We start from the raw sequence: 12,614 nt of genomic DNA on the forward strand, positions 1-12,614 counted from the left end.
TATGTATCCTTTGTCTCCTTTTATATGTACATACTGTTTTCCCCGATAGAATGTAAACTTCTTGAAGGCAGGAACCATTTTTTTCCCTTTGTAAACACCCAGGATCTAACATAATGAATGGAACATAGTGGACACCTCATAAATTCTTACTGATAAATTATATTCTATTATCTAGTATCCTCCTTGAGAGCCCTGACCATATTTTGTTGATCTTTGTATCTTCCCTCAGTGCCTAAGATAATGTATTGCACATAGTAGATGCTTGGGAAAAAAGAATGTTTGCATGAATGAGTGAATATGGTCTTTTTAAAGTTTTTTTTACCCTCTAATCTCAATGGAATCCTGGTGTTCATTTTCATTACAAAACAATGAACAATAGGAAAAAAAAGAGACCTGCCTAAGGCCGGATAAAAGGAAAGACAAAGAAGGGGAGAAAAGACTAAAAACAGACATGACAAATGAAGTTTTTGCTTTAGTTGTTACTTTTTTATTTTTGTTTTTCAGAAGATGACAGATGGTCTCTACATGATATTGATTCTGAAGAACTGAGATTCCTGACCAACCCAGTCTATAATGGAGAAGACAGCACGCCAAGTACCAACATGGAGACCACCGTTCCGTTTTTAGTTTCACTGTAGACATGTGCCCTCAAAGCAGAGAGTGAAAGGCCCTCAGGACACCCCTTATGTCCTTGTACCCTTTTTTCTCCCTCCTGGAGAAAAGAGAAACGATGACCTATTATAGAAGTTGCTTGATCCTCTTGGCATTCACCTGGAACGCTTCTGCCTATGGCCCTGACCAGAGAGCACAGAAGAAGGGGGATATTATTCTTGGGGGACTCTTTCCAATTCACTTTGGAGTAGCAGCTAAAGATCAAGATCTAAAGTCAAGGCCTGAGTCAGTGAAATGCATCAGGTAAGAGAAAGAAGCCAACTTCCAGATGCCCAGAGTCTGATTTTCTCTTAGGGTGTTGGGGATGCAGATGGAGAGAAACTCAGGAAGTGGTCTACGGCAGTGGTTTCTCTTTAGTGGTTCAGAGTTTGTAATGATCGTTCAATAGGCTCATGCTGAGGTCATGTCTTCTTTTCTTACTCAAATTTATTAGAATATGATATTGGAGCTGGAAAGGGCCTTAAAGATCATTTAGTTCAGTAGTTCATTCTACAAATGAGAAGGTTGAGGTTCACAGAAGTGAACCCAGTTACCCAAAGTCACACCCTTTTTTGGGTAACAAAATTACCCAAAGCCCTTATAGAAAGGCCAGGGCTAGAAACCACATTTCCTTTCTCTTATGCCCACTGATTGCCATCTTACTACCATCTAGTCCATCCTGTATCTCTTTTATTTTTTCCCGTATTTTCTGTACTTGATATATTTAAAAACAAAGAAACTTAAGAGTTTCTGCCTTTCCTAAGTCACCTGCTGTTTACCTTTCTGGAGTGACATTTCATTTTCTCCTTGTATACTTGATGTGCTGAAAGAGCATAGCATAGAAGAGTTGCCTAGCAGCCATAAGGGTCCAACTGAGGCTGTGAAATATAAATTTGTAATGGGCCAAGTTAGAACTGTTGCATGATTTTCTCTACCTTCATTCAGCAGCACGTATAAGAGCAAAGGAGAGAAATGGTGGGAGTGAAGTGATCCAAGGCAGAATCTTGACAAGGCATAATTGGTGAAGATAGGATAGCTATAGGAGCTAGAGATTCAAGAAAGGAGGACAGTGTAGAGTTGAACTGGTTCATCCAGGGGTCAGGATGAGAAAATGGGAGAGAGTATCTGGTATGGGGGAGATTGCCTGGAAAGAATTTAAGGGATCAAGGATTGGAGGTCACAGTGCAGATAAAGAGCAGGGTTTTATAGGGGAAGGTAGAGGGAGAGATGAAAAGTCAATCGATCATAGGTGGATAAAGGGATTTGGGAATTCTTGAACATGAAAGTGAGTAGGTTGAGCAAATGAGTGGTTAGGGTGCTGGAGAGAGAGCCAGTATGTATACTGAAATCCCACTTAACATCTCTGGAATCCAATTTCTTCACACGTAAAGTGAGAGAGATGAGCCAGATGTTTTCCATAGATTAGAAGCCTCATGTGTGAATGGATGGGGACTGACCAAAATGTCTTCACAAAAGTCTCACTCCGATACTTTACCTTAGCATGGCAGTAACCCTGGATCCTTGAACACCATGCGAGCAGAATTTGAGTTTTGGCAGGTTCTAATACTTAAAAAACATGAAAACCTAGCCTCCAGCAAGGACCTTGCTGTCCAAGTGTTATAGAGCACAAAAAAGCACTGGCTTTAGAGTCAGAGAATCTGGTTTCAAATTTTGCCTCTAATACTTTCTGCCACTGTGCCATTTTGGGACAGCTAGGTGGTGAAATGGATAGAGCACCAGCCCTAGAGTCAGGAAGACTCATATCCCTGAGTTCAAATCTGGCCTCAGATACTTACTAGCTGTGTGACCCTGGGCAAGTCACTTAACCCTGTTTGTCTCAGTTTCTTCATCTGTAAAATGAGCTGGAGAAGGAAATGGCAAACTACTCCGGTACCTTTGCCAAGAAAACCCCAAATGGGGTCACCAAGAGTCAGACACGACTGACCAACAATAACAACAAAGTTCAAAGTAAATAACAAATTGGAAGACAGGATGAAAATTCAGTAGGAAGACATTGTATATGCAAAAGCCGAAGTAAATACAGATTAGATAGAAATACGATAAATGAATCACAGAGTAGTGGATAGAGTGCTGGACTTGGAATCAGAAAGACCGGATTCAAATCTCGCTTTTGACATTAACCGGTTGGGCAGCCATGAGTAAGTCTCCTTATGTCTGTAAGTCTCAGTTTCCTCATCTGTAAAAGAAAATTACTACCCCGTGGTACTTAGTTCATAGGGTTGTTGCGAGCCTGAAATGAGATATGTAAAGCACTTTGGAAACCATAAGGCACTATATAAATGTCAGCATCATAAAACACTACATGTGAATAAAGCAGTTCCCTCCTGACTATTGAAAGCTATCTACTTTGGAGGGAAAAATGAGACATGCACAAAAATAAAGAAATTTCCTCTTACTGTTTCCTAGAGAAATTGAACCAGTGCAACATAGTCCATACAATAATAAGACTGAAAGATCCCAGAAACCTCCTCAGCCAGCAAATACTTAATCGCCTCTGTCAACAGCGAGCTATGGTGTCAGGAACCACAATTTGAAACCCATTTGCAAAACATTACAGATGAGTACCTCATAAGAAGCCCTGTCTCAGAAAACAGCAAAAAATCAGGAAAGGAATAAACAAGTCTAACAATTCTTACTTTGACACCCAGCTAAGCCATATCAAATACCTGAGAATATTTGTAGGTGAAACTGAAAAAAAAAAGACACTACACAAAGATGTGAAATTTGTGGGACAAAATTTCTTCTGGAATCTGCTGGGATTTTTATATATGCTCACTTCATCATTGTCCACAGTGAAACTACCACATATGGATTCTAACCCCTTAGTGTATATCACCTGATATGAGAGGAAATCAGGAAGAAAAACTGGCTCTGGCAAAATACAGAAGAAATCTTTGCAGGAAATAACATAATTTCAAAGGCACTCAGGGAGAGGTTTCCAAGCTATCTCAAAGAGAAAAGTGTCATCAGTGGTGTTTTTACCCCACAAAGAGATGAAAAGATAGCAATTACTCATAAGCCTACTCTTTCATCTCTCTAAAATAACTACAAGAATCTCATGTGTACATAGCAGTGGGATCTTTGATGAAAACATGAGAAGAAAATACTCAAGCTTGTGCAGACAACTTTCTGCATCAGGCCCACATCTTCATAGTCACACAACTGACTAAGAAGTATTGAGAACATTGTTGTGTCTATTATTTATTAAAAAGGGAACATGTCCTGAAATTCTTCTCATAATATTTTTTTCAATTAACAAGTATTTATTTTCTCTTCTTCCCAACCTACCCTCCTGAACTAAAAAGTAAAAACCTTTTTAATAAATATGCTTAGTCAAGCAAAACAAATTTCCGTATTGGCCTTATCCAAAAAGATGTCTTATTCTACGTATTTAGTCTAGCTCTTCTGTATCAGAAGGCAGGTAGTATTCTTTATCATCAGTTCTCTGGAATCATGGGAAGTCATTGTATTACTTAGTCTTCTTAAGTCTTTCAAAATTGTTTGTGCTTATGATGTTGTTATTGTATAAATTGTTCTTGTGGTTCTGCTCACTTCATTTTGCATCAGTTCATATTAGTTTTCCCAGGTTTCTCTGAAACTGTCCCTTTCATCATTTCTTACCCCACATAGTTTGTATTACTTTGATATATCATAATTTGTTCAGCCTTTCCCCAATTGGTAGACTCCTCCTTTGTTTCCAGTTCTTTGCCACCATAAAAAGCTACTGTATTTTGATACATATGAGTCCTTTTCCTTTTTCTTTGATCTCTTTGTGGGGCATAGGTTGTATCAGCACAAATGTCTTAATTTTCAAAAAACAGAGGAGTAAGAGAGTAGAAGTTAAAAAACCCGATTCCAATTCTTTCCAAAAGTCTGTCTATTAAAAAGACAATCTGTGAGTATTTAAAACCATTTATTAATGGTTTCTATGGCTTCACTAAGAACAAGTCATGCCAGACAAACTCATTGTTTTTTGATAGCGTAATTATCAAGCAGTCCAGGGGAATATTGCAGTTGTAGAATAGGCCAAGATTTCAGTGAAGTATCTAACAGTCTCTCATACTGCTGTTATAGATAAGATGAAGAAGAAAGTCCAGACAATAGTATAACCATACTGGTTAATAATTAACTCAAATTTATGTTGCATTTTAAGGTTTACAAAGTACTTTCCTCACAACAGTTCTGTAGGGTAAGTAGTAGGGATAAGCTGGGCCTGTGATTTCACTGATGTAGGGAAATCCTGGATGAGGAAGCTCCCTTTATCATCAGCAACTTTTCTGTAACTTACAGTCTTAGTGAGGTACCTAGAGAAGTAATAGAAGCAGTGTTAGTATAAGTTAAGCTATTTACTAATAAGTTAGTCATTAGTATAAGTTAGTATCAGTAGTAAGATGAGTAGGATAAGCATTATTATGACCATTTTATAGGTGATAATAATAAGTATCTCTAGCAAAATTCAAACCTAGTTCTTCTGACTCCAAGTCCACTGCTATTCTGATGCTGCACTGAACCCATATAATAGTCCTCAATGGGTCAATGATGCCTCAGAGCAATAATTTTCTTTTCTTTTCTTTTTTTAATTTTATTGATTTATTTTGATTTATCAAAAACACTTCCATATGCTTTTGAGTTGAAAATTTTTCTCCCCCTTCCTTCCCCCACCCTCCCCAAGACGTGGGAGCAATAATTTTCAAAGTGTGGTATGGGGACTCTTGGGGTCCTGTGACCCTTTCAGGAGGTCAGTCTTTGAGGACGAAACTACTTGCATAATAATATCAGGATATTTTAATTTCTAGTATAGTAAATATCAACAGATATAATCAATAGAAACAAAAGCTCTTTGGGATCCTCATTTTTTAAGAGCATAAAGGATCTTCGGATCAAAAGTCTGAGAACCATTGCTTCAGAGGAATGCCTCTAGTAGCATGCCTTTAAAGATCAGGCTGTCATGTTGAACATTTTGGTCAATGTCTTAGATCAAACCATAGATGTCATGCTTATCAAATTTGGAGATGACAGAAACTGGGAAAGACAATAAATATGTCAGATGACAGAGTCAATATGCAAAGAAATCTTAATGGGATAGAATGATGGACTGAGCTGAACAAGTAGAAATTTATTAGAGATGAATGGAAAATTCTGTGCTTGGGTTCAGAAAATCAACTTCACAAATACAGATGAGGGACATAAGTCTGAACAACAATATGTGTGAGAAAATGAGGGAGTTTTAATATTCTGAAGGTTCAAAGTGACATGAAAATCACAAATGCTCATTGCATCTTATGCTGATTACCTGCTGGTAATATTCAGAGGGAAGAAAGATCTGTGACACTTTGCTCTGGTCAGATCACATTTAGAGGCTACTGTGTTGAGCACTGGGCCTGAGGTCAGGAGAACCTTAATTCAAATCCAACCTCAGATACTTATTAGCTGTGTGACCCTGAGCAAGTCACTTAATCTTTGTTTGCCTCAGTATCCTCATCTGTAAAATGGGGATAATAATAGCACTATCTCCCAGAGTCGTTGTGAGGATAAAATGAGATAATATTTGCAAAGCATTGTATAATCCTTAAACACTATATAAGTGCTAGATATTATTATGTCTTTTTCTGAATATTACATTTAGAAAGACACTGATAAACAAGAGTACATTAAGAAGATGAAAACCAAGGACCATGCCATCTCACAATTGGTTGAGGGAACTCAAGATAGTTCATCTATAGGTAAAGATAATTTGGGGAGGACATAATAGCCAACTTCAAATATTTGAAAAGCTGTCATATGGAAAATATTCTAGACTTGAGGACAAGAAGCAACGAGTTTCAGTGATGTAAATTTCAACTTGATAAAAGGAAAATCTTCTTAATAATTAAAGCTATTCAGAAGGGGAATGAGCCACCTCTTTAGAAGGTAGGGATCCCTTATCCTGGATTACCATTTGTCAGCCATATTGAAGAACTAGAAAATCTCTCCAACATCCTTTTCAGCACAAACATTCTGGGTTTCTCCCAGAGTCTAAAGGTCAAGGATATTTCCCCCAAAGAGAAACACTGCCATCCAATTTTAAGGAACATGATGAAACATCAAAATTGCTTCATGAAATTTGGATTTCATCTAAATAGAGACTATGTACAGAGGTAGCTAAGTACTGTTTACAAGAATATTTTTATTTTCTTTTGGTTTTGCTTCAAAAAAATTCTTCATTGTTCAACGTGCTTTTAAGTACTAATCTTCACCAGTACCAGTACTTGCATTCTGCCAAGGATACTCAACTTCCCTCCCAGAATTCTTAGCAAAACTCCTGCCTCCGTATTCCCCAGCAAACTTAGTTTTGTAAATACAGGGAATTTTTTTTTGTTTTTTGGGTTTTTTTTAAAATTTATCCAGGCAAGTCTAGTTACATTTTATAGCACCCTGGTAAATGTGATGTTGAACATTCTTTCTTTTTTTTCGTACTTAATAATATTTTATTTTTCAATGACATGTAAAGATAGTTTTCAACATTCCTTTTTGTAAGATTTTGAGTTCCAAATTTTCCTCTCTCCCTCCTTTCCCTCCCCCATTTCCAAGACAACAAGCAATCTGATATAGATTAGACATGCACAATTATGTGAAACATATTTCCACGTTAGGTATGTCGTAAAAGAAGAATCAGAGGGAAAACTACAAGAAAGAAAAAAGCAAAAATAGTATACTTTGATCTGCATTCAGACTCCACAGTTCTTTCTCTGAGTGTGGATAGCATTTACTATCATGGGTCTTTGGATTGTCTTGGATCATTGTATTGCTGAGAAGAGCTAAGTCAATCATAGTTGACCATCACACATTGTTATTGTTACTGTGAAATATAGTGAATGTTTTACACTTAGGTATCATTCCCCTCTGCATGCCTCCTACACCTATTAAGTTTTATATGCACAAATTTCTTCCTGGAGACAAGATTATATTTATAAAGCACACAGTACTCTATATATTGATTACCTTAGGAACACTTTAACTCAAACCAAATATGACAACTTACAAAATAGCTTCCTTGTGTGCATAATTTTATTGGTTATAATATCAAACATTTTTATTGTGTTTTAAATTTTATAAAGTGCTTTATACCTTCATATTAGTTCTCAACAGGCATATAAGTTATTATTATGCCATTTTATGGATGAGAAGACTGGGCCTCAGAGAAGTTGTGACTTGCCTACTAGTAAGTGTCAGAAGTAGAATTTGAACCTAGTTTTTCCTGACTAAGGCCAATACTCCATCCACTGTGTCAAACTGTTTTGTGGTTGCCTGTAAACTCCTAATTATCTATTTGTACAGCCATGTACATAAAAGACTTGTAATTATTCCTTATCTAGAATTGTTCCTTTCCCAGGATCCTTCAGAACCATTTAGATAACTGACATAGGAATCTAGAAGCCCTAAGGCTCCAAACAATCACAGTAGAGCCTAGGAACAGGCATCCCCAGGTGCTTTTCAGAAGCCCACAATGCAAAGTCTTCCAAAAGAGAATGCCTTGTCCCTATTCCTCTTCATTCTCTCCACTAACTTTCAAACTGGCAATCATTATATTCTTTTGCTACAACAGAAGATAGTGTGTATTCCTGGGCCTAGGCCCTTAATAATATTGCAGATAACAAGAGCACAGTGAAAAATTGCATCCCCTCTGCCACCCAAAATCCCAGAGAAACATTTCACTTTTCACTGGGGGAAAAGGGAAATTTAGACTGATGTCCAGAAACCTCAACCTTTGTACTCTGCTCCTGGATGAGCAAGTTAGAGTCAAAATAGTATCTACTCAAACGATCAGCAATACTCAGACCTTACTAACTATGTGCATGTCGATTTGGTTCAAAGTATTTGCTTGAAGTCCAAAGACATCCCCGTTGAGATAAAAGGGATCAGAGGGACCTCCTAACTTCTAAATTTGTTTCCCCTTCTTCTTCCTACCCACTATAAACACACACAAAAAAATACCTCCAGTTGGTAGCGATTCAGACTCTGTATTTCCCTGGAATCCTCAAAATTCCCTGGTTCCTCTGTTGTGACCCCACGATTCTCTGAACTAAGGCAAAATTTCCTTCTATTCACTCTGTCAGAGAATCTACCTATTTCTCTGTGGTCTGGGAGATACCATAAGGAATATGTCTCCAGCCCAACTAAAACTTGGGATTTCATATGTGTTATTCACACACTGAGAGTTTTTATTGAGGAAAAATGCAAAGTTCCAGTGCAGTAACCTACAAAGTATTTATGTAGTTCTAGAAGAGACTGAGAGGAAGAGAATTCTGAGATGATCCTGTCTTACTACTTTTAGGACTGCCCTATGGATTGGCCCCCTCAAGCCCATGTCCTAGTTGAGCAGATGTATTTAAGTTCCACACCAGAACTGAGAAGCCTACATACATATATTTGCAAGAAAACCTAAAGAGAGAATATGTTTATCTATCTATTATCCTTGAAGTGTCCTCCACGTCTTTCTGAGGAAAGGAGAGAAATAGTTGACTTTGAGTCACAATGTTAAAGATTAAGATCTGCTAGCCACAGTTAAAAGAGACCTCAGAGGTCATCTAATCTAACTCTTACCTAATCAATCAATTAACAAATATTTGTTAAGTGTCTACTATGTACAAGGCACTATTCTAAATACTGAGGACACAAGTATAGAGAATGAAACAATCCCTAATGAAAAGGAACTTCTAATGGGAAAGACAACAAATGCATAAATAAATATTTATAGCACAGATATAAAGTGAACAGATACACATATATATGAAGTAGTTAGTAATAATAATAATAATAATAGCTAGGATTTTATATAGGGCCTACAGTATGCCAACAGGGTAGCTAAGTGGTACATCGGAGAGAGCAGTGGGCTTGGAATCAGGAAGACCCATGTTCATAAGTTCAAATCCAGCCTCAGACACTTACCAGCTGTGTGACCCTGGGCAAGTCATTTAACCCTGTTTGCTTCAGTTTCCTCATCTGTAAAATGAACTAGAGAAGGAAATGGCCAACCACTCCAGTATCTTTGCCAAGAAAACCCAAATGGGGTCTTGAAGAGTTGGATGTGACTGAAACAACTTAATAACAACAACAGAATATTCTCCATGAGAAGACAACCCAAGAAGCATGGATACCTCTCAAGAGTGAGACTAGAAGCAATTTCATTGAGGCGTAAAAGAGGAAGGTTTTAAAAGAGAACAACATGGATGTACAAGAACTTAATCAACGTAAACTGCATATGTGTAACAGATAGAGACAAGGGTAAGTAATGGAGGATGGATAAGAGTATTAGTGCTCAGAATGACTCAAAGGTAGAGATGAATACCAAGGATCAAAAGGGATATTTTAGTGTCCTAACATATAGATTTAGAACTAGAGGGGAGTTTAGAGGTCAGAGAGTCCTTACCCTCATTTTATAGATAAGGAAACCAAGAAGTTAAGTTACTTGACCAGAATCTCACAACTAGCCAATGTCACAAGAGGGAATTGAACCCAAGTTTTTCTGACTCAAGGTCTAATGCTCAATCCACCCCAGTGCTGCCTCTCTGAGTCATGTTGGGGAAAAACAGAGGTACTAAATAAGCGTGGTAGGAGGGTAAGTGATCAGTTAGGTGGCTCAGTGGATAGCATGCCAGACCTGAAGTCAGGAAGACATCTTCCTGAGTTCAAATCTGGCCTCTGAGGCTTCCTAGTTGTGTGACCCTGGGCAAGTCTCTTAACCCTGTTTGCCTCAGTTTCCTCATCTGTAAAATGAGCTGGAGAAGGACATGGCACACCACTCCAGGATCTCTGTCAAGAAAACTTCAAATGGCGTCACGAAGAGTCAGACACGACTGAAACAACTAAACAACAAAAAAGGAGGGTAAATCAGAATAGAATTCCTTCTCCTTGGCAGAGAAGACAGAAGCATACATAAGAATTGAGTAGTTCATTTCATCATCTGTTGTCACTAGATGGATGTCCCATTCATTCTATTTGTTGGGCTCTAGGTCATGAATTGACAATCAATTTTCTCAGATGTTATTGTAATATAAAAAAGAATACATTACCTACCCAACCCCTAGTCTACTGTGATTACAGATCCTCTTGCTATACAATGACCCATAGCTGGACATTCGAGCATTTAAGATGCTTCTGTTAGTCAGCCAGATTGTCTCCTAACCCTCTGTCCTCTCAGATGTGAAGAAGTAAGTAGCATCCTGTTCTTAGCAACATGTTTGAAGGTTGAAAAATTCTGGGGTCACATACTGGACTTGAGCTTCAGGCACCCCACCAGTAACTAGAATAGTCGTTCAATTGTTTCAGTTGTGTCCAACTCTTCATGACCCCATTTGAGATTTTCTTGGCAAAGATACTGGAGTGGTTTGCCATTTCCTTCTCCAGCTCGTTTTACAGATGAGGAAACTGAGGCAACCAGGTTAAGTGACTTGCACAAGGCCACACAGCTAGTAAGTGTGTGAGGCCACATTTGAACTCAGGTCTTCCTGACTCCAGTCTCAGTGCTCTATTAACTATACCACCTAATTGCCCCAACTAGAATAGGAAAAAAAAGTGAATATTCCACTTTACTTCACTGTGCTTTTAATGCAGGAGTACCATTGTTAAACCACCTTGACTTTTGTAAGATTCATACTTTATTGCACAAGAGAATGGGGAAGTGAACAGTCAGGTTAGGCTCTGAAGTTGTGACTGCTCAGCTGGGGTAGTCTGGGATTTCTCTCCCATTCCCTTCCACTACTGTTGGTGGGATATGTGGTCACTGTACTTCCAGGGAAGGCTGTTGAGAACTTACATGTTGAACTGTAATTTTCATAGTTCTCTTGTGTGATCCGTGATCGGGCACTGTGTCACACCACAGCCAGGATACAGAATAATTCTAAGAGGGTATCTGAGCTATAAAGTGTCTTGTAAATAAACCGAGGTATTCTAGGCTACTAGTACTCTCCTATAACTGAGCTCTGTGTCCTATCACAAGGGAAGATTATCTGCCGGTAGGTATCTTTATGACACCTATGATTTATGTATTCAAACGGAGTCCCATGACACAATTCACAGAAATGATATAGCTGTTAACAATGTCCAAAAAACCCAGAGGCAGAATCTCGTTAGAATTAATCACTAGTCTCTGTGCCCAACGTCACACGGTCATGTTGGGTCATGTTTAACTCACATGCCTCCTCCTAGAGCTGTTGATCTCCCAAATGTGATTCTTTTCCTGTAGAATATTTTTTAATGCACCAAAGTCATTAGCTTGATCTGAATTCCAGACTTAATCCCTCTTTTTGTATTCTATTTTACGATCTCTCTCTCTCTCTCTCACACACACACACACACACACACACACACACACACACACACACACACCTCATGTGAAAGGCAGCCAGGATCAGGGGATTTCTTTGGGCAGCTACTGTTCATCATTTTCTATCACTAACAACAGCAACATATATTGAGCACCTACTGTGGTGTCTGGAAAACCAAGAAGAAAATTATGGGGAGAGAACTCAGACGCTGACATACCTAGGCTGTAAGTACAGAAACCAAACATCATTTGATATAGGGGATAGTCTTAATCTCAAGAAAGGAGATTCTACTTCTAAATAAGATTTTTCCAAAGGAATATCTTTTGCAAGATCATGTCTCACATTTTTTCAATTAAGAGTAGGGAATATTTAATTATATATTATATATACATACATTAGTGTGTAGAAACATACAAATACATATAAGTCCACTAAATATACAAGTATATAAAATATACGTGTGTGTATCCTCCATACATACATATGCAGATTACACATTCAAATTATATTCATACTCTTTATGTGTAAATATATCATGCCATCAATTGGGGAATGGCTGAGCAAGTTGTGGTGTATGAATGTAATGGAATACTATTGTGCTATAAGAAATGATGAACAGGCTGACTTTAGAAAAAC

The 12,614-nt window shown here is 38.0% G+C and overlaps 1 protein-coding gene across 1 annotated transcript in view; it reads left to right on the forward strand.

The window, feature by feature from the left end:
• The first annotated feature begins 514 nt into the window (after window positions 1-514).
• Window positions 515-12,614, forward strand: part of CASR (calcium sensing receptor) — a 79,942-nt gene continuing 67,842 nt past the window's right edge. Inside the window, 1 exon segment of the mRNA XM_020985933.2 lies at window positions 515-915. Coding sequence (XP_020841592.1) covers window positions 686-915 — 230 coding nt within the window. The 5' untranslated portion in view covers window positions 515-685.

Source organism: Phascolarctos cinereus, unplaced genomic scaffold, assembly GCF_003287225.1.
Source record: "Phascolarctos cinereus isolate Bilbo 61053 unplaced genomic scaffold, phaCin_HiC Scaffold_726;HRSCAF=1367, whole genome shotgun sequence".
Lineage (NCBI taxonomy): Eukaryota > Metazoa > Chordata > Mammalia > Diprotodontia > Phascolarctidae > Phascolarctos > Phascolarctos cinereus.